Source organism: Fulmarus glacialis, unplaced genomic scaffold (assembly GCF_000690835.1).
Source record: "Fulmarus glacialis isolate BGI_N327 unplaced genomic scaffold, ASM69083v1 scaffold33571, whole genome shotgun sequence".
Classification (NCBI taxonomy): domain Eukaryota; kingdom Metazoa; phylum Chordata; class Aves; order Procellariiformes; family Procellariidae; genus Fulmarus; species Fulmarus glacialis.
Window position 1 is genome coordinate 11,475 of NW_009192813.1, and position 23,514 is coordinate 34,988.

General features: G+C 35.4%; 1 protein-coding gene across 1 annotated transcript in view; it reads left to right on the forward strand.

The window, feature by feature from the left end:
• Positions 1 to 23,422, forward strand: part of SMC4 (structural maintenance of chromosomes 4) — a 33,214-nt gene extending 9,792 nt beyond the window's left edge. Inside the window, exons 5-19 of the mRNA XM_009587221.1 lie at positions 8,746 to 8,910; positions 10,063 to 10,190; positions 10,717 to 10,857; positions 11,737 to 11,887; positions 12,753 to 12,917; positions 13,761 to 13,994; positions 14,556 to 14,741; positions 16,350 to 16,511; positions 17,078 to 17,303; positions 17,402 to 17,481; positions 19,425 to 19,577; positions 19,724 to 19,850; positions 21,262 to 21,451; positions 22,401 to 22,551; positions 23,324 to 23,422. Of these exons, the coding sequence (XP_009585516.1) occupies positions 8,746 to 8,910; positions 10,063 to 10,190; positions 10,717 to 10,857; positions 11,737 to 11,887; positions 12,753 to 12,917; positions 13,761 to 13,994; positions 14,556 to 14,741; positions 16,350 to 16,511; positions 17,078 to 17,303; positions 17,402 to 17,481; positions 19,425 to 19,577; positions 19,724 to 19,850; positions 21,262 to 21,451; positions 22,401 to 22,551; positions 23,324 to 23,422 (2,358 nt within the window). The remainder of the gene's footprint in view (positions 1 to 8,745; positions 8,911 to 10,062; positions 10,191 to 10,716; positions 10,858 to 11,736; positions 11,888 to 12,752; positions 12,918 to 13,760; positions 13,995 to 14,555; positions 14,742 to 16,349; positions 16,512 to 17,077; positions 17,304 to 17,401; positions 17,482 to 19,424; positions 19,578 to 19,723; positions 19,851 to 21,261; positions 21,452 to 22,400; positions 22,552 to 23,323) is intronic.
• Positions 23,423 to 23,514: the final 92 nt, after the last annotated feature.

The window sequence follows — 23,514 nt, forward strand, 5'->3', positions numbered from 1 at the left end:
AAGACTCATGTCACATTGCTGCCTAGTGGCTTATATGAGATAAAAACGCAGTTTGGCTGCCTTTATATTATCAAGAAACTGATTACACAAAATATCCAGGAAAAGAAAATTTTTTGAGGCAACTAGTGTCAGATGTAGAAACTAAGAATTATGCAACTTCTAAGCTAGCACTTACCAAGTGATAAGACAGGTTGATATTCATTACTACTTTTCCTCTAATTTTACTCTCGATTGACTTTTGCAGCAGTTACAAGTTCTGTCAAACAAACATGTTGAATTGGAGCTGCATCAGAAAAGATGAACGTTATTAGTAGTAATTTAGTATTAGTGCTAGTTCTAATGTCAATGTTCAAAAGTGGGTTAGAATAGAATCATAGAATAGAATCATAGAATCATTAAGGTTGGAAAAGACCTCTAAGATCACCAAGTCCAACCATCAACACCACCATGCCCACTAAACCATGTCCCTAAGCGCCTCATCTACATGTCTTTTAAATCCCTCCGGGGATGGTGCCGCAGCCACTTCCCGGGGCAGCCTGTTCCAAGGCTTGACCACTCTTTCAGTAAAGAAATTTTCCTAATATCCAATCTAAACCTCCCTTGGCGCAACTTGAGGCCATTTCCTCTCGTCCTATCGCTGGTTACTTGGCAGAAGAGACCAACCCCCACCTTGCTACAACCTCCTTTCAGGGAGTTGTAGAGTGCGATGAGGTCTCCCCTCAGCCTCCTCTTCTCCAGGCTAAAGAGTCCCAGTTCCCTCAGCCGCTCCTCATAAGAGGAGACCAAGGAAGGAAAAACAGTTACTGGAATTTCCCAAAATTAGTCTTGGATTTTCTATCTTTTAAATCTCTGTAGAAAAACAGATTTATAGTAAACATTCTAAATGTTCTAATGCGGTTTTTCCTTCAAGCAAATCCATGGTGCCACTGGCTTCATTCTACTGGCTGCATAAGCCATTGCTCTTCCTTTTGCTGATGATGCTAAGAAGTTGTGTGCGCTTTATTTTCAACTCCTGTAGCTGGCTGGTGAAATACTTGCAACATCTCTTGTCCACATTCCCCTTGCTCTGGGAGAGATGCTTCACTGTTTGAAAGAAATTGAAATATAGCTGTGTTCCATAAAGTAAGATTAAAAATGCTAATCTTTACTATTATTTTATTAAGAGAAGTTTGCCTTATGCCAGGTCAGATCTGTCTAACCTTCCATATTAAAAAGTTAGGAAAAGAATTGAAATTGGGTTACAATTTGGATTGATCAAGATTGACTTTCTTCAGTAGGATGAACAATAACAAATTTTGCCTACGGCTGCTATAATCCTCCACAAAAATTTGAGTTAGAGGTGGCTGTTGTAACTGCAGGTACTGTTTTCTCAGCGTTCTGGATATGCTGGCTATAACTCAACTGTTTGCTTCAGTTCAGTGCTTAAAGGACAAGTTCCGTTGGTCACCTGTTGCATATAAAGAAAACCCTATTGTTTCAAAGTTCGGTGTGGTACGAATTTTCCTAATAACTCAAATAGCCCTTTTTTGGGAACAAACGTTCATGCTTAAACCACTTCAATCTAAAATTCAACATATTTACATTAGATTTTTTTATACATGCATATGTAATAATACTGTCACAAACATCACAAGACTGTTAATCTTGTTATGCTTGACAAAGTTAAATTAAATGATGTTCTGACCACTGTCTACATTTGCATATCACTTAAATGAAATGGAATTACATAATACTGTAAAGTTGCAAACTGTAATTCACTTAGTTAATTTAGTAAGCAAATTGAATATACATATTGACAGTATTAAGAAGTTACAAGATTATTGTAATTGTGCTGTGACAGGTGTTATGCTCGTGATTACAATATAGCCTGCTGATACCCATCCATCACTCAAAAATTTTTGGACTCAATAACAAAACTTCCTTTTATGGGTGTTTAAAAAGCCTTAAAAGCTAGTATGTTATCAAAAGTATGCTACCATTACAGTGAAACAAATAAAATCTTGTTCTGAATTCAAAAAAAAATCTGCAATTGCCTTAAAAATACCAAATATTATAGCCACAGTCGTCATATCTAGAATTTTACGATAGTGTGATGTAATCTTGAAACAAAATTATCTGTTTTGACCATAACCCCAGCTGACAGCTTTCTTTCCAAGTAATGTAACACTTCTGTCACAAGGCAGGAATTAGAAATTGGACAGATTGTAGTAGCTAGGCTTATTTTACTTTTCATTACTCCAAATGCTGGTAGCAAAAGAATTCTGAAATGAAGCTATCATCTTGTATTGATGCAGAACCACAGCTAGCTAGATTTGACATCTAGGTATGAGGGGGTAAATCCAAATGTTGAAACTTGAGGAAACCTCTTATGAGAGGAAGATATCCAGGCTGTTACAGGAGATGCTCCCTATTTGCAATAGGCTTCCTTTGTCCAGCTTGAAGAAGTAAGAAGGCTTTCCTCCTGCCCAGTACCTCAAAGGTGGAGAAAATGTAAACGAAAAGAAAAGCTTGTCTAAAGGATTTGTCTAATTTACCAGTATCGACAAAATGTGAGATTTTAAAGCCTGGATTCAATTGATAAAGTATGTTGGAAGTTCCACAAAGGGTTCAGAGGATTTCTTGTGTTCTACTTGCAACAGTTGAAGTGGGAAACTAAGATAAATAGGATGTCCTTCTCTCTAAGGTAATGCCTCACTAAATTTCTCAGCCATGTGTAAAAACATGGAAGGTTTTTCCAGTATATAGTATTGCATCTTCTAGGCAATATTTTCTCTAAAACTATTCCTCATGAGCAAAACTGAATGTAAATTGCAATTCAGTTAGATGTTACATTACTCCACTTTTGAATTTGACTAGTGTTGAAGAGCTCCACTACCAAAAACGCCTCCAAAAACTAAAACACAACAACTGCAATAGAAAATTCCCCTCAAAAAGCACCCAAACTACCCAGTACTCCCCTCTGCAGAGTGCAGTACACTTCCATCTACTGGATTCCAAGCTACAAAATTCCCTTGTTACAATACGTTTCAGTGCGCCCGTGCTTTACTGTGCTTCAAAAGTGTTCTTGATGTGTGGGTTTTAACACTCAAACTCAGTCCAATTTGTTAGGTTTAGGATCATGCTAATCTATCTCAAGGTTTTCAGCACTATTTTAAAGCTTCAGATTAAGACACCAGAAATTGACAACCCAAAATCCTGGAAAATTTTTACCTATTTGCTGCTGTAAGTATTCTGTGGAATGCTAACAAAGTAGATCTGCAAATGTTGTATTAACAGTTTAGTTGATAAAACTCATCGTGTTGCAAGACACTGTCTTCAAAAGTTTTTTTCACAAATTTTCAGGGATGAGAAGAGGAGGCAGTAGTTGGTAAGCAAACATCTTTCTCTATAGGTTCTACAGAAACAACTAGTTATAATGCAGGCAAGTTTTCGCAACCAAAGAAAAAAGTATTGTTTCTTTCTTCATGAGGAGTTTTAAGGTTGCTGTCAGTAATCTTTCAATGTTAAAGGCTTTTTGCTAGCCCTCTCTCGTTTCATACCAGAATTTTAAAATGGAATCTGACGGCTGTATTCTGAAACTCCGTAATTCCAGTTCCAGCATTATCACAGACTGAACTACTATTGTGCACAGTACAAATCACCAACAACTACAGTTTATCGCCATTTGAGGTTGGATAATGTCAGCATTGGGATTAGCGCATTATGCCATTCAGACTTTTTAGCTTTGGAATTAGTGCTTCAGTCCACAGACCCTACTCTTGATGTAAAGGAAGGTTGCTGGAACATAATGCTAGTGTCTGCCAAGAGCAACAAACAGGAGTTATCTGCAGAAGTGAAAAGTAGTATCCTGTTTCAAGACCAGTGGTAAGAGTTGCAGAAGGGCAGCTTAATGAGTAGGTCAAAACTTTCCTTTATCAAGCAGTTTGATAACCTTGATTAAAATTCAAAACTTTATATGCCAGAAAACATTGGATAATTTCAGATTACAAGCTTTCTGTTCTGAGGATCAGCTGTTTTTAGAAATTAATGTGTAGTTTTAGAGAAAATAGTAGTCGTTCTAAGGAATGAGGTAATAGAGAGTTTACGCATTTTATTGTCCCACCTTTTGAGGGCTACATGGGAGGTGAAATTCTTGCCCTTCACAAATTTTCTCTAGGAAGTTACATATAGCAATGGAGTGAGGCTATTTAAGTAAGCTGCCTGCATTGTTAGAGATGTGCTAGTCCTAATGAGAATTTTAGTCTAACATGAATACAGAAGAGTGCACGTGCAACATAGAGACTGAAATTTGATTAATTCTGTCTATAATAGATGTCTTGCATTAAATGTACAGCGTTCCTAAAATACTTCTAGGATGCGAATATAACTTCTACTGAAATGCACAGAACTCAAAATAGATAGACCCTTGACTTGGCAGTCTCATAACATTAAGTAGTGATAGATCATGCTGATGATGTCACCACTTGTGTCAGTTCATTGGACATCTTCATGGGCATCCGCCCGCTGCGTCCTCATGGGCTTGAACGCAGAAGGCACAGCAAGTCCAGGCACTCCTGGCTAGCGCGTTTTGTGCTGCTGCTTCACCCGGTGCTTATGCTGACCCTTTCATAGTCTCCTCAACTAAGTCCTTGATTTCAAATGGTTAATTTTATTGTGAGCAATTCCTACACTGGTTTTTGAAGGTTTTTACAATTTATTTGCTTTAAAGTTTTTGCTCTTTACTTATGCACAACAAAAATTTAAATTTAGAAAGTATCTTAAATGTCATGGCACTGAAATAATTCACCTCCTCAAGAGTTCGGCTATGCAAAGGAAGATGAAATCTCCAGCTTCCAAGTTCCTTGAAGTTACTCCTCATACTTTTCACTAGAAGAAATGGCTTTCAAATGAGAATGGCTCTTACCCTTTTTTTTTTTTTTTTTTAACTTTGTAGTCTGCTGTCAAGCAAGATTTCTCATTATTTGTCACAGCGGTCAGTTAACTTTATTGCTTAGAAATTTCTCCACAGATAAACTTGTGTTCTCCATTAGAATGTAGCAATAATTGTTTTCTGGTAACTAAGCTGAGGCATTTAGATGCATGTTCATTATACAGTGTTTGAGTTGACTGCCTCTGTTACTAGTGATGTGCCAGCATCCCAATGATAACTTCAGTCTGACGTAGAAGACTTCACACACAGTGTGGAAACTGAAATTGGGTTCGTAATTCTGCTTAGAGTTCTTGCACTGAGCCTTCCCAAAATACTCAATGGATATTTGATGCATTTTCATACAGTGATTACTTAACTTTTGTGGATGTTTCATTCTTTGTTAGCTGTCTGCCAGTGTCACCAATGTCTTAGTGTTGACGTCCATTTTGAATATCCATTTTGAATATCCATTTTGATTGTCTTCTCAACTAAATAGAGGATTTCCTTTTTTTTTTTTTTTTTTTTTTTTTTTTTTTTTGGCGCATTGCTCTCTCTTCTCTCATGAATTCCTGCCTGTGAACTAGAGGAAGATAACTGAGGCAAATAATTAAAGAGATTTCCTGGTGGTCTGTTCTGAAACCTCTTAAATTTAATTGTGACAGCTATGTTAAGCATGCCCAAGCATGTTTGCTTTTCAACAAATGTCTGCCTGCTGCCGCCTTAGTTTCACTTTCAAAAATGCTGTCCGGATTTCAAAAGCTCTTTTACTAGATAAATGAGCAAGGTTGGGGGTTTGTTTTGTTTGGTTTTTTAGGGGTTTTTTTACATAATTCAAATAATGGGTCAAGTGATAAGCACAGTTAAAAAGTTAGGAAAAAGTTAAATTGACTGTCGAAGTTTTAACAGAATGCAGAGTTGTAAAATGTGTTTTTCTCCTGTTAATCATTGTCATGACTTCTTGCAAGAAGAGCAGGTACAACATTTTCAATCTCCTTTATCAATTAAAATAGCTGGAAACCTTTTTGTTTCTTAATATGTTAACTATAAGGGTGGGCTAAACACGTTTCTTAATATATTAACTTGGTAAATAATATAAATATTAATACTTGAATATTCTTATTATTCAGCTATTTATAGTTTCTAAATGTTTTCATTTTTACCCTTGATAAGAAAAGAATCCAAGAATTTAAGTAGATAGTTCATTTACATCTCTTCACATAAGAAGAATAATATGTATTTCTAAAATTGCTTGCCTATGGTGAAGAGGAATTGCATATAAAATTGGCAATAGCCAGCCTGACAAGTTCAATTCATGTGCATTATCTTTTCAATAGTACTCAATTCACTTCAACTTGTCAAAATGTTATTGTATGTATGGCCTAAACTGAAGTCACCAGCAATTCCTGGTCGTATGGTGATGTATTTATTTACCATGTAGACAACCAAACCCCTGATTTCTTAATTTATGAGGTTATAGAATTAGATACAATTGGATTAAATTTCATTAGTTATTTACTATATCATTAAATATATTGCAGTTATATTACATTAGTGAACTATGCAGAACCCTCACAACTGCATTATCATCTTTCTTAGATGGTTGTGTCTTAAAGATGATTAATTATACTTAGTCAACAAAAAAGTTGACTTACATTCCTTGCTTGTCCATAATTCCTGTGCTTGTGTTAAATTCAGGGTAGTTTTGTGGTTTACAGCAGCATCTAACTTGAGGGATATACATGCAGTGTAGAAAATTCTTAGACTTGATGCTCAGCACCTGAATTAAGTATCTTTTCTGGGATTGTTTTTTCTTGGATGTAAACAGAGGAAATGCTTTAATGCAAGAAGAAACAAAATAGAGACTTAAGATAATTCCACAGAAATTTAGGTTACACAGTTTCCTACCTGTGAGCAGTGTCTCGCTGACAGGTGGTTTTCAGTAGAGAAATCATACTTCCATGGCAAGGGAGCAAATGTGTAATTGGAATTGTATATAATACAACTGCAGTTATTAGAAAACTAATTGTTTGGCTTCTTGATAGGTGTAAGAAATAAAAGTAAGAGTTGGGTTGTTTTAGGTTTTTTTTGTCTTGTCAAACTTGCTGACGCTTTTTAAGAACAGTGATTAACAGAAAATAAAAGCTTAGATGCATTTAACTTCTAGAATTTCAAGTTAAAAAAAAAAACAAAACAAACCCTCTGCCTCTGTGCTTTAATCCAACAAAGGAGTTAGGTGCAAGAAAGACTTATCTTAAATACTAGTTCTTATTTTGCAAAATTTGCAAAACTTTGCTTTTTCCCTTCTACTCAGCCAAATGGTATTTACTAATTGGAAGAAAAGCGTAGGGCCACTAGGTGTCATTGTATACTGAGTACGTGGAACAAAATCACTTTGGCAAAAAATTCTAGTAACTTCCTTAGCTAATGTTCATGAGTACCTTATCCTCAACGTTCTTAGCTGGTTACAGGTCTGATTAACAATGCTTGCCTAGAAATCCTGCCCTTTGTTGACTTCTGTGGCTGTCCTTTCTGGTTCTCCAGCAGTCTCATTAATCACCCCTCCCTCTCTATGTTCTTGAGAAGTTCTTCCTCATCCATACTTTTGTAGAGACTTAGCTGTCAGCTCAAGCTCAACGAGCAGCCAACAATGACAACTAAATTCTTAACTATATTTTCACTCCGTGAATATAGACTTAGGCTTTTTTTACATACCTAGCTTGGATACTGGAATATAAATTTTGTTTGTTTTGTTTTTAAATCTTGTCAGTTCTAAAACTAAATTAAAAACTTTAATCCAGCTTGTTATTTCATGTCTTTAAAAAATCAGTCACGAAGGCCAGTACTGGTACTCTGCAGTATTGGTTATCTGTTTTACAAATAAGTTGTCTCTTGTCATGTACCTAACTATCTGGGTTTTTGAAGGATGAATACTTTTTACTCTGTGTTCTCTTTATTTAATTTTTGCAGCATCTATCACATGTATTCTTGCTCCAGATACTATTTTAATATGTGTATATTGTATTTCATGTCTTCACTTTCGGATATATGACCACGTAACTTAAAAAATATAATCTGTATTTTGAAAGATTTTGTGCTACTCTGTTCTAAGCATAAAACATTGATAGTAGATTTTTTTGCGTTGGCTAATGATAGCATCAGTAAAATAAACAGTCCTTGTCATTGTCTCAGTTTAATCTTTCCTAATTCTTATTTTTTAAAAAATCAAATTATTGTTACTATTCAGCTTAATAATTTAAAGTTAATGCTGTACATAACAGGAAGTTAAATGAAGGAAGCCTAATACTTAAAGAATGCTTTTCTTTTTCCAAAAAGGAAGTCTCAGTTGTATGAATTACAAGTCCAGTTCATCCATCAGACATGATTTTATGGACCTTCTGTTTTCTAAAGAGAACCCTTCAGGGACTTTAATCCTCATTAAGCTACCTTAAGACTATTGAGTGCTACATGAGTTAGAGGGCATGCTCTATTTTCCTCTTCTTTTTTTAGGTTGGGGAAGTACATTTTGAATCTTTAGAGAAATGAAAAAATATTTAGACCTGAATGTTGGCTTCAGAAGAGACACTGTTTTTTATGCACATCACCACCATGCACTCCTTGGAGGAAAATTCTATTCATTTTGATCTTTGTTTTCCCATGTATATTTCTACTCTGAATAGTCAGGTTTGGTTACTGCATTATTTTGTTCTTTTTTTATAATGCTAGAATATGGTCACGTACCTGCATTCCAAAGATGTTTGTATTTTTTCAGAATACTAACCCTTTCCCTCAGAAAAAAACCATTAAGAAAAGAAAACATCAAACTTTTCTTTTCCAAGGGGGAAGTTGAGCAAATCGCAATGATGAAACCGAAAGGCCAGACTGAACATGATGAGGGCATGCTTGAGTACTTAGAAGACTTAATAGGATCTGCACGACTAAAAGATCCTATCCAAACTCTGTGTCGCAGAGTAGAGATTTTAAATGAACAGAGAGGAGAAAAGGTGAGTCTCAGAAAGTTTTGTTTGAATTATAAGTAAAAAATATAAACTTGCAATGTTTCATTGTTGGATTTTTTGAGAAAAACAGTTAACATAAAGACTTGGTTAAAATTTGGCACTCCTCTACAAGACTAGAAGTACAGAGAAATTTTGAGTTACCTTTATTGCATCTGCTGTTTCTCTCAGTTATAAAAGAAATGGGCAGTCAACATCAGTTGCCCTTCTTTAAACACTTACAAAGCTGTTGGCTTTCGATTCCCAAAGATTTGAATGCTTGAGTTGGAACACAGGATTTTATCTGCTGAACGCTCTTTGATCATATCTGCATGCGTTAAATGCTTCGCAGACTGAATAGAGAAACAGATTATCATTATCTGAATATATCCAGATAGGGCTTTTTATCTGCCTTACTCCTGTTTGCTAAATAGCAAATAGGAGAAGTAGCAGGGAAACCTTTCATAGGCTAAGAAAAGGACAGAGGAAGAGGGAGGCAGAGCGTCGGTGAGGTGATGCACATACGGCTGTATGAGGAGGCTTAAAAATACTGAAACTGATGCACACACAGCTGTATGAGGAGGCTTAAAAATACTGAAAATTAGTTGTGACTTGAGCTATGTAGATCTATTGCAGAACTTGCTTTCATAACATTTTATTTATGCATTGAGTTCTAAAAGTACTAAATAATATGAAAGTTCTTTTTACTTGATGTGTCCTTGGTAAATTCTAATATGTTGCAGACTTTTTTTAATGGCTGGGAAGGAAACCAAAAGATACGTAGTTGCAGGAATTAACTTAAAAGGGGCTAGTCTAAAGGTTGAAATATAGAAAATAACATATACGGACTGTCTATGTAGAACTCCTCTTTATTTCTCACCTACATCTTCCTTGATTTGCCTGAGCTGTTCCTAGCATCTGTAGGACCCCTTTTTAGTTTTAAATTACTGTTTGAATTGCCCTAAAAGTATAGTCTCTGCTGCAGAAATGGTGATCTGTTGTTTCAGAAAGCTTGTAGTGCTAAAGTGCCTTGCAGAGTTAATTGTTGAAGAGCATCTCTCCAGAGGACACGTGTGCTACAAAGGGTCTGGGGTTTTTCTCATGGTTTGTTCTTCTGTAGTACTAGCAGTAAAGTCAGCTCTGACTCTCTGTCTTGTCTAGTTAAATAGAGTTAAAATGGTGGAAAAAGAGAAGGATGCCTTGGAAGCGGACAGGAATAAAGCCATTGAATTTCTTTGTTTGGAAAACAAAATGTTTAAAGAAAAGAATAATATCTGTCAATACTATATGTAAGTACTTCTCTAGAGTTTTGATTTGGCTTTGATGTGGTAGTGGTGGTGGTAAACTCTGCTTCCATATCTTTAATTAGAAATATTTTGCATTTCTTAACAGCCATATCAGTCCGTCAAAATTAGTTGAATGTGGAAAATGGAGACCATTTTCATAAAAACTTTTTAAAAAAAACCCCAAAACAACAACGAAACACCACCAACAACAACAAAAAAAACAAAACCAAAAACCTGCTTGCCAGCTTTTTACAAAGTAAAGTAGTCTGGCAAATTAATCTCTTGCAGCTTTATACTTAAATTGAGAAAGTAGATCACTTAAAGACTTTTTCATCTGAAGTATCTAAGTTGTTAGATTTCCTTGCTGTTTTGTATTAAATTGGCAAGGCTACTCAATAATGGATATTAAGATTTAATACTTTACATAATCACTTTGTTACACTTAAGATTGGAAATATATATTCGTTATGAACGTTAGCTTTATGGAAAAAAGTGGAGTTTTCGGTTTGTTTGGTTTTTTTTTTCCTAGCTATGACCTAAAGAAACGAGTAAATGATATGGAAATGCAGAAAGAAAAAATTAACGAAGAAACAAAAGATGTTAATGAGAAGAGTAGTAAACTTGCAGATGAAATGAAAACCAAGAATAAAGCTTTAAAAGAACTTGAAAAGTAAGTACTGTAGGTGTAGACTTGCAAGCTAAAAGTACTGTTTTATATGTTCTGCGTATGTGGTGTTAGAGTTAACAGGATTTTCAGAAAAAGCTGTGGTAGTTGTATTGCAGGGGGGAAACACCTGAGAACGCAGAAGTATACGATAGTTGCATGGGAAGATGATCAAACACAGGGAGGACAGCTGGGTTCTTCAGTAGTTCTTCCACCAAAAACTTAAATTATCTCATGAGCAGTGCCACTTATGGTATATCTAAATGTTCCCTGGCATGGATTAAATGATCTTTTGCACAAAAATAAACTTTAAAAAATTCTCATTGGTTTGATTTGGTTCTGCAGGTTGCTTCTCTTGGAGAAATCTGGGTAATATTCACAATTACAATAAGAAAAGGTCTGATTTTTGATGGATTTTGAAGTACGTACTTTTTTATATTGACTACAAAAAATAATTGGGAGATTGTTTCAGGTTTTTAGATAATGCTGAGGTACATGGATTTTATGAATCTCTTATGCATAAGTTGTGTTTCCTTAAAATTGATTTGTCTGGGTGCTAATCTCCAATCCAACTGCAATATTAACCTTCTCATCCTCTGAGATCATAGTAAGTTATTTGAAAGATATGCGAATTATAAATTCTATCAAATAAAAAATAAAATTTCTGAAAATGTGTTTAATACTGCTTTGGTAGTTGGTCTTTTTCTGATGAAACATCACTTCCGCGGGGAAAATACTGTGAATATAGTAAGTATTGGATGTTGTTTTTCACAAAAACTTGAGTAGTATTGGTTAAAATTCTATATGCTTACTACTAAGTTAAGCTCTACTGACATTATTTTTATAGGGCATAGAATAGATTATTCTTTCTTTTTTTTCCTTTAGGAAACTCAATAAAATTACAACGTTTGTAGAGGAAAATAAAGAAAAATTTACTCAGTTGGATTTGCAGGATGTTAAAATAAGGGAAAATCTTAAACATGCCAAAAGTAAGGCTAAAAAACTGGAGAAGCAACTTCAAAAGGACAAAGAGAAGGTAGTGTGAACTGCAATTTGATTTACTTAAAGAAATGTATTTGGTTGCTTTAGATGAGAACATCTTTGTGCAGCTGGGATAAAATAGCAAAGGACACCAATTGTACTTTGTGCAACAAAGAAGATGGAAAAATATGTTTTAAATTTTTTTAATCAGATATTTTATGTCATTTAAATGAGCTCGGGATTTTGTTTGCAAATCACTTACTGAAGTAATGCGTTATTCTCCCTTAAACTACTGCTCATTGCACATCTTACTATGGGAGACTGTGGCCAGCAGTACCAGGCTGTTTTCTGCCTAAAGGCAAAGTCAGAAGCCTTCCTGTTGCTTCTCAGCTCTGTTGGGAGGTCTCATGGCTTGCAAAGCATCTTTTTATCATGTTTGTTGAGATTACAGGAATGTTCTGTGTTCTCACAGTTACTACCTTTTCAAAATGTGTTGGTTTGTTTTTTTTTTCTGTTTCCCTAGTTAATTTAATGGATATATTTTACCAAGCTGGTTGTTGCCAGCTGTTATAGATCTTAAATCACTCTTTGGATCAAGAGTGGCCTTCTGAAAGTAGGTATTTAAGAATTAAGCCTCATTGTGATTCAAAGGCTTGAGTTCTTATGCGTAAAGCTATGTTCTTTTACTGCTATGGCTTGCTTCTCTCTGGATGAGCTCTAGAACTGAAAAAGCCTTGCAAATAAAATCTGGGCCTTCTGCTAGAGCCACAGTGTATCTTATCCTACAAAAACACGTGAGCTTCGTTAGGGCTTACGCTTCCTTTGACTTCCACATAGCACTTGAAAGGCAGGGTTTAAAGATAAGGCAAAACTGTTTTGTTTCAGTGGGAGAGGAAGTTAAAAGTCTTTTCCTTGCATAGGTAGCAGAATTGAAAAATGTACCTTCCAGTAGTGAAAAAGCTATCAGCGAAGCAACATCTAAGAAAGAGCTTCTAGAAAAGACAAAAGAGAAGGAAGAAGAAAAACTCAAGCAGGTTATGGATAGCCTTAAGGAAGAAACACAAGGACTTCAGGAAGAAAAAGAGGTTTGAACTGTTTTGACTTATTATACTTACTGTATTGACTGATGTATAGCTTTTACACGTATGAATGAAATGATCACAAGATGGTTGTGAAATGCTGTTCGATATGACAAATACACCGTTTCATGTGTTAGTTCAATGGAGCCTAACTGGGAAATTAATTTTGAATTTATAATCAGAGTTAAATCGTTCTCATTAAGTTGTTTGCTTTTTATAATGATCATCTGTCATCAAGTATATAATTCATATATGTATATTGAATAATTCTACACTTCCATTATTTGAACACACTTTAATTTTCTCCTGTGAAAATGTTTAAGCCAATACATGGCTTAAACAGATCTTGAAATGGTATCTTCCAAGCTTTTCACACAGCTGTAATCTGTCTTTGAATTAATAGACAACTAACTATAACACTTGGTTATTGTTGTTGATATTAGCTGTCCAATCACTAAATACCTGGAGGCTGGCAATTTATCCTGTAAATTTGGGGGATTATTTTCTGTACTTGAAAACATGGTTTCTCCATTTGATCTGTAATTTAGTACAATGTATAAGGCTCCTCCCAACTTTAAGCTGAGAAAATGATATAAAGCTTCTGTAGAAATGTTCTAAGATAATTCCCTGATGTTCTTTATAATTATGAAAAACGCCTTATTTCATTTCCGTACAGAGTATGTTAATAAATAAGATATACTTGTTCTTCTAGATAACGTAACTGTTTACTGCTGACAGGAGAGCTAGTAAAAGAACATGCCCATTCCTCTTTTTCTTTCATACAGTGTGTCTGATGTAATAAATCCCACAGTTGTCTGTTTTTAGTTGTAACATTGTCCATTTTTGCAGAGCAAAGAGAAAGAGCTTATGGAGTTTAGTAAGGCAGTGAATGAAGCACGTTCAAAGATGGATGTAGCCCAGTCAGAGCTTGATATCTATCTCAGCCGACACAACACTGCTGTGTCTCAGTTAAATCAGGCAAAGGAGGCTCTGATGACTACGTCAGAAACCCTTAAGGAAAGGAAAGCTGCTATTAAAGATATAGATGTAAAATTACCCCAAGCTGAACAGGAATTAAAGGAGGTGAGACTTAACTTTCATGTATAATTTCTTTGAGTTACAACACCATGTTGCAACACACAAACCAAAGTTCCGCTCAAAACTGCCTCCAATAAAATAACATTTAAAAACTGTCTCTAATACTCAGTTAACCGGTGAAGTATTTGATTTCAAACTTATTTTGGGTTAAGCAAATGTTAACATTAAGCACTGAAAATTAAATCGTATATATCCCTGCAAGGGAATCAGTTTAAATATCATAATGAGACATGTTCAAATAAATAAATAAATATTTATGTTTCTATGTTTCTTTGAATTTCACTTCCTGCTCCTCTCTCATTCCCCAAAGAGAAAAAAAATCCTACTACCTTGTCCTAAGCCTGATTCACGAATTCATAAGCTGTCACATTTGTATCAAAGTGTACTAGCCAAAGTGTATCCAAATACCAGCCTTTCTTCTGGTACATCTTTTGCTATTCTGCTTTTCAGTGGCTGGTTTCATTGCCTACACAATCGTGAATCTAAGACTCCCTCAGTACAATAGTTTTTGTGAGGCTAAGATAATGTCTGTCTTTTAACCATCAGAAAGACAATGACCTTGAGAAGCTGGGAAGAGAAGAATCAGGTGCTAAGAATCTTGTTCGAAATCTGCGTCAAAAAGTAGAAGAAGCCAAAAGTTCTTTAGCACTGAGTCGCAGTCGAGGAAAAGTGCTTGAGGCTCTGCTTCAGCAGAAGAAATCTGGAAATATTCGTGGACTATATGGAAGACTGGTAAATTTTAAAAGGCTATTATAATTTTAGTCTTAAACTTTGTAGGAACAGAGTTGTGTTTCTGTAATTGAGTGAAATATAGAATTCCTCACTTCTGTGGTGCTGTTTGGGCAGCAGAGTTGCAGATCCTGTGGACTTGCTATAAATTAAAAAAAGATTGTTGAGGTCCCTCTACTTGGCACACAGGAAAGGCAATGTCTATGAGAAAGCTTCATATTTTTGGTAGGCTGATCTTTAAGCTGAATCAGTTAGCTGCAATTTCGGTGGGAATGTGCTCAAGCCAAGAATACTATAACAATGTCTTGTAACCTGTCCATGCTTTGGTCCTGCCTGTGCTTCTGTGTTGGGCTACGACTGACAGCTGTAGTGATTCTGATTCCTTTGAACATTAGGAACATATATGCTGGAGAAGTATAGTGGAGTAGTGTTTTTTACTTTCTGGTGCTGCAGAAGGTAGAATCAATTGGTAACTGCACACTTGGTAGAATTGCCATGAAACTTAAAAAAACATCTTACAACTTGTATGTAACTTAATGTGGAACTGTACACATTTTCTTTTTTTTGCTTCAAAATTTATAAAATTTGGTGATCTCTTTGCTGTTTGTTTCCTTTTGTTTTACTTGCATACATGTCAAATCAAAAAGCGCGATATTGTTGTTTCAGAAGACCGAGGAAAGCTATTTCATAGCAAAATGTTGAGTGCTATCAGTTCTTTCTAAGCAGTGTTAATTTATAGTTCTGAAAATTTGCAACTGAGGTAGAGTTCTTCATTCCTTTTGGTTTTTTTACTAGCACCGAACAATACATATCAGTGTAAATGTAAAAATACTACTTTTGTATTCTGCAACTTTCTCTTTTTTCCCACTTGCTTATCCAAGGAGAAATATCTCAGTTTATTTAGTGTATGTGTATTTAGAAAGCGTGTGTGTAGATTTATTAAAAAAGGATATAGTTTAAACAGCAGCAGACCACTGTCTAATGCAGCTGGCATGTATTTTGTCTCATGCTGTGCTATCACTTGCCACACAGAGAAGTGTGAGGTTAATCTGTTCTTGTATAACTCACTGTTGGCTGTGCATGCTGTTTTTATCTGCAGATACACAAGAATTTTTCAAAGATGATGAATACCCCTGTACCTGTTTTTCAGATCAGTACAGGACAGCAAGCAGAAGTATGTGACTTGCTGGGTCCTACCCAACTGACCAATGTAGAACCATACACAGAACACATGAAATTATTTTATTAGGCCAGACAGCCTCGCTAAAATGCTGGCATATAAAATTTAACATTTGTCTACAGAAAATAAACCAATGCTACCACATTGCTCTACCAGAAGCACCGCTTTTGAAGCTCTAAGTATATGAATTTCTACTATGGAACCACGTACATTAGAAATGCATAAATAGCAGCGTGCAGGAGAGGACAGGTGTGGTATTAGAATTTGTAAAATAATTAAGGTTTAAGTTCTTTCACAGCAAATTGTTTTATAATTTGTTTTCATCTCATTTCACTTTGTAAAGTTTTGTCATTTCTTTCGTAATACCAAGACAAAACATTGATGCCGAGCTAATCAGTGTACTTCTGCCTCTCCCCCACCCCAATTATTAGGGAGACTTGGGAGCTATCAGTGAAAAGTATGATGTTGCTATTTCATCGTCTTGCGGTGCCTTGGACAACATCGTTGTTGATACAATTGATACTGCACAGGAATGTGTGAATTTCTTAAAGGCAACAGGAATTGGAGTTGCCACATTTATAGCCCTGGACAAAGTAAGTACTAAGCACTTTGGCAAAACAAATTGTTGATTTACCCTAATGTGCACAGTATTAATATTGTATATGTATAATGTATTAATATGCATGTGTATAAATGTGTATTATATATATTAATATATTACACTGTGTATGTATTAATACAGGTAAAGCTAAAATATAAAACGTTTTAATAGGCTGTTGGTACCTTAGAATATTGTACTAGCAAATGATAATGTTTACTTACAGAAAATTATAAGGCTTTTTAGATAGCTGTATGTGTACAACAAATGTTTGGTGTGTCTTTTATGTTTTTATATTTTGATTTTTTGACAAATTAGCAAACTTAATAATCTAAGTAATCTAGTAACTGTAACCTATGAAAACTATGAAAGAGAACAATGAGTTATTAGTGAGTTTTTAATTATACTAGAAGTAAGTAGAGATCCCCAAGGAAGGAAGCTTTACTGTTAGTTGCAGTACAATTGCATTTGCTTTAAAGCCTTAACATACCTTAGAATAATGAAATGACCTCATAATTTACCCTAAGGAATCTCTGTCATTTATTTACTTTTTTGATGTAGATGGCTGTATGGGAAAAAAAAATTCAAAAAATCCCAACTCCTGAAAATACTCCTCGTTTGTTTGATCTGGTGAAAGTAGAAGACGAGAAGGTTCGCCTGGCTTTTTATTTCGCATTACGTGATACCCTAGTAGCTAATAACTTGGAAGAAGCTACCAGAGTAGCATTCCAAAACGATAAAAGATGGAGGGTGGTAACACTGCAAGGACAAATCATTGAACAGTCAGGTATTTAAGTGCAAACTTACAATTATATTTTAAGCACTTTATAGATGATATCTAAGCACAATTAGCTCGCTAACTTCTTTTCATCTCTTTTACTTTAGGAACAATGACTGGTGGTGGGGGTAAAATAATGAAGGGCAGAATGGGTTCTTCAGTCGTAATGGATGTTTCAGAAGAAGAGGTTAGTACATAATCTTAATTAAAAGTGGAATTTCATGAAAGTTCCTTATGTTTTGGCAGTTCATACATGTGTTCTATGTCCCTTTAAATCAGCATGAGTAGTTAACAATCTGTGATGCAAGATACATTAACAATGATTTAAAGTTCACAAGGTTAGCATAGGTTATATTGCTCTTAAGTGTGTTTGTTCACAGCCCAGCTATCATATACCTATTATTTAATTTTTAGTCTCATAATGCTACCTTTGATAGCTTGGAAACTGATTGAAGGTAGGGATGAGAACATGGAAGATACTGATCATAAGGAACCATTGAGCTGCAGAGCAGTACGCACAAACCTCTCAGCAGCAAGACAAGACAGGTTTGGTCCTTCATTTTGTCCGTGTAAGATTTGTCAGGGAATGGCAGAGCTTTCCTTCAAACTTGTATTTCAAGAGTGTTTTGGAATATCGAGATACAGCTTGTTTTTTCTTCTGAATTCTTTTAGGTTTTAGTTTGTAGTTTTATTTAGTGTGGGTGAAACTGTCCTTTTTGCCTAGTATCTGCTGATCAACTTAATTGAGATGAAACATCGAAGTGTTAATACCTCTTCAAGAAGACAAGCTCCCCAGTGTAACTGTCAAGTAAACCACGGCTCCTGAAATCAGTCCTCTCCCTACGGGAGAACAAGCTTTTGCTCATTAGGAATGAGAGCTATAAGCCAACACAAGGGTTGGATATTTGCTTACCACTATGGACACAGGAACAGTAGTTAGTATTTTTTAGGTGAAAATACTTTCAAATTGGAGAACTTCAAAAACAAACTCAACTTTAAGGTTCTCTCTGTCTGATTTCTCTGGTGGAGGAGACAACCATGTCACCACCTTTGCTGTAATTGCTGATGTTTCTGCACTTTTTGGTTTTATCACTGAGAGGTTAAAATATATTCTTCTCTCATCTGTCTTCTGTATTTTCACTTTCACTTGGCTTGGAAAATAGGATTGCATTGGCCAAGAAAAGATAAAATTCTGCAAACCCTGGAGAGTTTGACATACAACTCTTTTTTTTTGTCAAGCCTATTCAGATAATGCTGTACTTGTAGAGGACTAACGAACTAACCTCATGGACAAAGTGTTATTGCCCTAGCCTTGTGAAGGGTCAATAAATATATAAGGCAGCTCAGATCTTACTAATAAGGGACTTTGCTATTTCTTGTCTTCACTCTTTAGATTTATTCATTGTTTGTTCTCTCCAAGAGACAGGCTTATGTACTGTTTTCTGTTTGGCCCATGAGAGATACTGTGGCGCTTGATAAAGATCAGTAGCTATAACTTAATTTCTCTGTTTTCAAGAGTTTTGACTCTGTACCTGTCTAGCATAGTGGACAACTCCAGGTAGAACAAGCATATTCATATCTGCGCCTGTTAGGCAGTTCTCTATATGTAAAAACAGGAAACAAGCTGAGATCTGAAATGTATCCCTATTCCTTCTGCTCTTGAAGGTGAATTGCAAGACTTGGTCGCTTGGCCAGTTACTACATGCAAAAGCTTGTCTTCCTAACACCAGATTACCACAGAAACCAATGAGCATCAAATCTTAACTATAGTAAAAATTGCTTCTAGCTTCTGCTTGTGTGTTTTTTGATTTCTGCCTTCACTACTCTGACTTAAGCCTTTCAAGCTTAATCTAGCTTTATTTCCTTAAAACAATTCTCCATTACGAGACATTTTGACAGGGATTCTTCAGCTTACTTTTTCTTGTGCTTGTTCCTCTTGTTTTTCACTGTTATAATTGATCTTCTCAGCAGTCAGCCTCCACATTCTGTCCTGCTACAGCAAATTTTCGTTTTTACTCCACTTTCTTCTTGTGTTTGAAGAGATCATAGACTGTTGAGCACATGAATGAGATCTTGCTTTGTTTTGTAGTGGTGACACTAGGCAAATGATCGTATCTCATTTTTGTGTAGATCAATAAAATGGAATCTCAACTGCAGAAGGATTCTGAAAGAGCAGTACAGCGTGAAGAAGAGAAATTACAACTTGAAGAAGCCATAAGAAAACTGCGCCAAGATGTTCGGGAAATGAGAAATACTTTAGAAAAGTATACAGCAAGTATCCAGGTGAACAAGTTTATTATTGAGGCAATATCTGGCTTCTCCATGAATGTGCAGGGGGATGACTTCTCAGCCGCAGCTTAGCATAGTCCTTGTTAGTGTCAAGGATCTTTTTAAAGTACAGGATTCTAACACAGTTGTGTTTTCTGTAGAGTTTATCTGAACAAGAAATTCATCTAAAAACCCAAGTCAAGGAACTTGAAGCAAATGTAATTGCTGCTGCTCCGGACAAAAACAAACAGAAGGAATTGGAAAAAATCCTTAGTACTTATAAAAAAGGTACGTTTGTGGAGAGGGGATTATAGATAAAAATTGTAGTCTTTTACTAATACAGGAGTGGATGGTTACAGCTTTGTTCTTTGAGGTTACCGTATCTTGGTTTGGAACCTCTTTCCTTCTAAGGCGGGGATAAATGGTGCTTCTAGAGATTAGAGTCAAGTTCATGTTTCAGTCAAGCTGAAGTAAATATTAATTTTAGTATTTTTTGTTTATTTGGTTAGATTTTTATGGCTGTATTACATACAGATTCATAGGGAAACTTAGTTTAATTAGGGGTAAGAATTGTTAATGTGGAGGGTAATTATATTAAAGTCAAGTAAAGGCTTTTGCCATGCTCTAACTAAACTATTACATGACTCTATAAAACGAATACCCTGTGTTCTGTTGTGGACACACTGTACTCCTGTTCTTTTTGTGAAAGATGTTTACTTTGAGAACTTGAATAACAGTTTCTCCGAAGCAACTGGTAGCTTAGTAAAGTAAACCTTGACTGCTTCTTTGTATTTCTTGCTCAGGGAATAATATGAGCACAGCAAAACATAATTCCCTTCCCCCACAATTCTGCTTTCATAGCATTTTAGGAAAGAGAATATATACTACTACGGATTCTCTCTCTGCCTCTTTTGAACAGTATAGTATCAAGAGAGTATGAATGCTTTACTTCCTCAATCACTCTAAGGTTTGATCTTACAAATATCTTCTCTAACATTTCCACCAAATAATGGAGACACACAAACCTGTGTTCTCCTCTGAAGAGATGACTGCCTTCCACCTTTCAAGTCTTTGCTTTACCCTTTCTGTCCCCAGAAGGAAATTATAAATTTGTAGCAAACTTAGTGTGGGATTTTGTTTGTTTTGCCCTTAGAATACTAAGGTGCTACGCTGTCTAATTTTTGAAAGCTGTTCAACTTATTAAGATGGTTTTGTTAAGTATATGCTAAATAAGGAAACTTATCTACCTTGAAGCTAGAATAGGCTATCTTATTATTCAGCATGTGTAGTAACTACACAGTAATACCAGCTACAGAGCAACAGTTAGTGGCCAGTTCTTACAATTTAACCCCTTTGAGCATCTTCCCATTAAATAAATGCAAAGAATGAGCTTGGAATACTTGGAATACATTCTAATGTACTATCTCATGTATTTAAGTACTCTATGTACATTATGTAATCTAATTAAAATTTTTGGTGGTTTACACCAAAAAAGCTTTGGTAGTATAATGGTGTCAGAAAGACGTGGGTGGTATTTTTCTTTTTGCCACAGTAAAAAACCAAACAACATTTTTCACAGTATAAAGAACTTCTCAAGATAGTAATAGAGCAGAGCTTTTTGTCACTTAAATCTTGATGCATTGCAGCAGTCCAGTGTTCCTAGGGACAGCATAATGACCTTGATTTTGTTTATTGACAGATTATGATTGCATTGCTGAGAAAGCTGGTAAAATAGAAAATGAAGTTAAACGATTACATAACCTCATAATTGAGATCAATAATCATAAACTTAAAGCACAGCAAGACAAACTTGATAAGATCAACAAAGAAATAGATGAATGTACTTCAACTATTACTAAAGCGCAGGTGGCAGTCAAGACTGCGGACAGGTATAGTAGACATCAGTGTGCTCAATGGTAAAGCTTTAGACTGTAATTGTATATTGCCGCGATTCGTGTTTGATTACAGTTGGACCTTTCCATGGGGGATTTGTCAGGTGGAGGAGATGGTTTTCACCTCTTTATGACTAGAGGAAAACTGGAGGGAGAAGGTCATAACCTTTTTCTCTAAACTTATTTACCTCAAACTGAGACTGGTTCTTAATTAAGAACCGTATTCTTTGTTAGTGTGCTTTACAGGCAAAGGATCGGAGACCTAGAAAGCTTAGTGAAACCTGACCAAGGAGAGTCACGTCAGCCTTCAAATGTATCTGTTGACATCAGTGCCTGCAGGACATTTGCTTGTTTTAAGTAGTTTCCATAGCTAAAAATTCCTTGATCTTAAAATCTTAATTTTCAGTTGCATGTCTAATACTACATGTTGCTTGTGTCGAGGAGGTAAAGGGAAATAAATTTTTTTTGTTTCTATAGGCTGTTTAAAAGTCACGTTTAATTTTTCTGCTAATATTTGCCTAACACTAAAATGCAATATTTCAGGATAAAGATTCAAAATAGCACTTAATTGCCATACAGTGGAGCAGTTCAAATCTGAAGGGACTAATTTTATTAAGAGACATGTCAGGAAATAAAATGTGATTTTTTTTTTTTTTTTTTAATGTTAGCTTAACAATGCATGATGAATACTCAGAACAAATGTCCAAACTGTCTCTGAAAGAACAAATTAAGTCATTTAATGAGGCCTGTCTGCTATATGTTTAAGGACAACACTTTGTTTTACTTGGATATCTCAGGAGTGTGAGAGTTCATGCATAAATAAGGACTTCCTATTTGGTTGTCAATAGCAATTGAACAATCTTGATAAGTAAGGTTGTGTTTCTGGATTATCTTACGTCATATTTGCACTCATGTGAGGTATACAAACATCTCGGTACCCATGCAGAAACCTGAAAAAATCTGAAGAGTCTGTTCTTCGCACGGAGAAGGAAATTGAAGATAATGAGAAAGAAATTAAAAACTTGACAGAAGAGCTGACTACGCTAGAAGACAAAGCTACTGAGGTTATAAATGACTGCAGGCAAGCTGAAGTAAGTGTCATGTTAATTTAGTGTATTTCTTCATAGAGGATCCAGTCTATGAAAGAAATTTTAGATGATAGTTGTTGTGTCAGTGTTGTCCTAAAGTCTGATGTCTGTTAGCCTTCATCCTTAGACATTCCAGGCAAGCCTAGCAAGGGGTTGCATTAGCTGATAGTACCTTCATTTATTTAAAAAAAACCAAACCAAACAAAACCAAAAAAAACTCAAACAAAAAACCTCCTACCTTGCCATTTAAGCCTCAGACTTGACGATGCTGGTCTAAAGTATCTTTTTTTCTAAGATACTTTACTACTCATCCTCCAAAAATTCACACAGGGATAAAATGACAAAGAATGTTCTTTTCTGTATCCCACGATATATTGTGTGCATTCATACAAAATTAATAATTTTGTTTAATCATTAATCAAAGTTGACCTTTAAATACAGATACTTTAAATACAAGGGGAAAATTAGGCTAAAACAGTCCTAGTAAGCAGTCTGGTCTTCAGGTAAAATCAGGGTGATGAGTTATATCCTTATTATATCCTTCTATTCTATTCTTATGCAAATTTTCTTGTACCAGCTGCAGAGTGGCATTCCACGATGGTCAGGGAATGGGAATGGTGTATTTTTTTTATACTTACCTGGAAATATATCTTGACCCAATTTTCTGAAGCTAAGAAAAAAATGTAAACAAAGTTTCCCCAAAGAAATTATTGGTTTTAAAACTTGCTTAAAAATAGATTTTTTTTTTTCCAGTTATGTGGGACGTTAGTTTCCCATCTAGATTTACGTACGAGAGAGAGTGAAAACAACCAGGACAGCTGAAACTCTTCCAAATAAAGCTGTTTCTTTGAGACTGTCTTTCTCTAAAACTGCCTTTTAGCTAAAAACATCTGAGTGTAGGACTCGTTTAATACAGATCTAGAATGAAAATATAAACTGCAGCATTGTCCTGTTTTCAGCTGGGATAGAGTT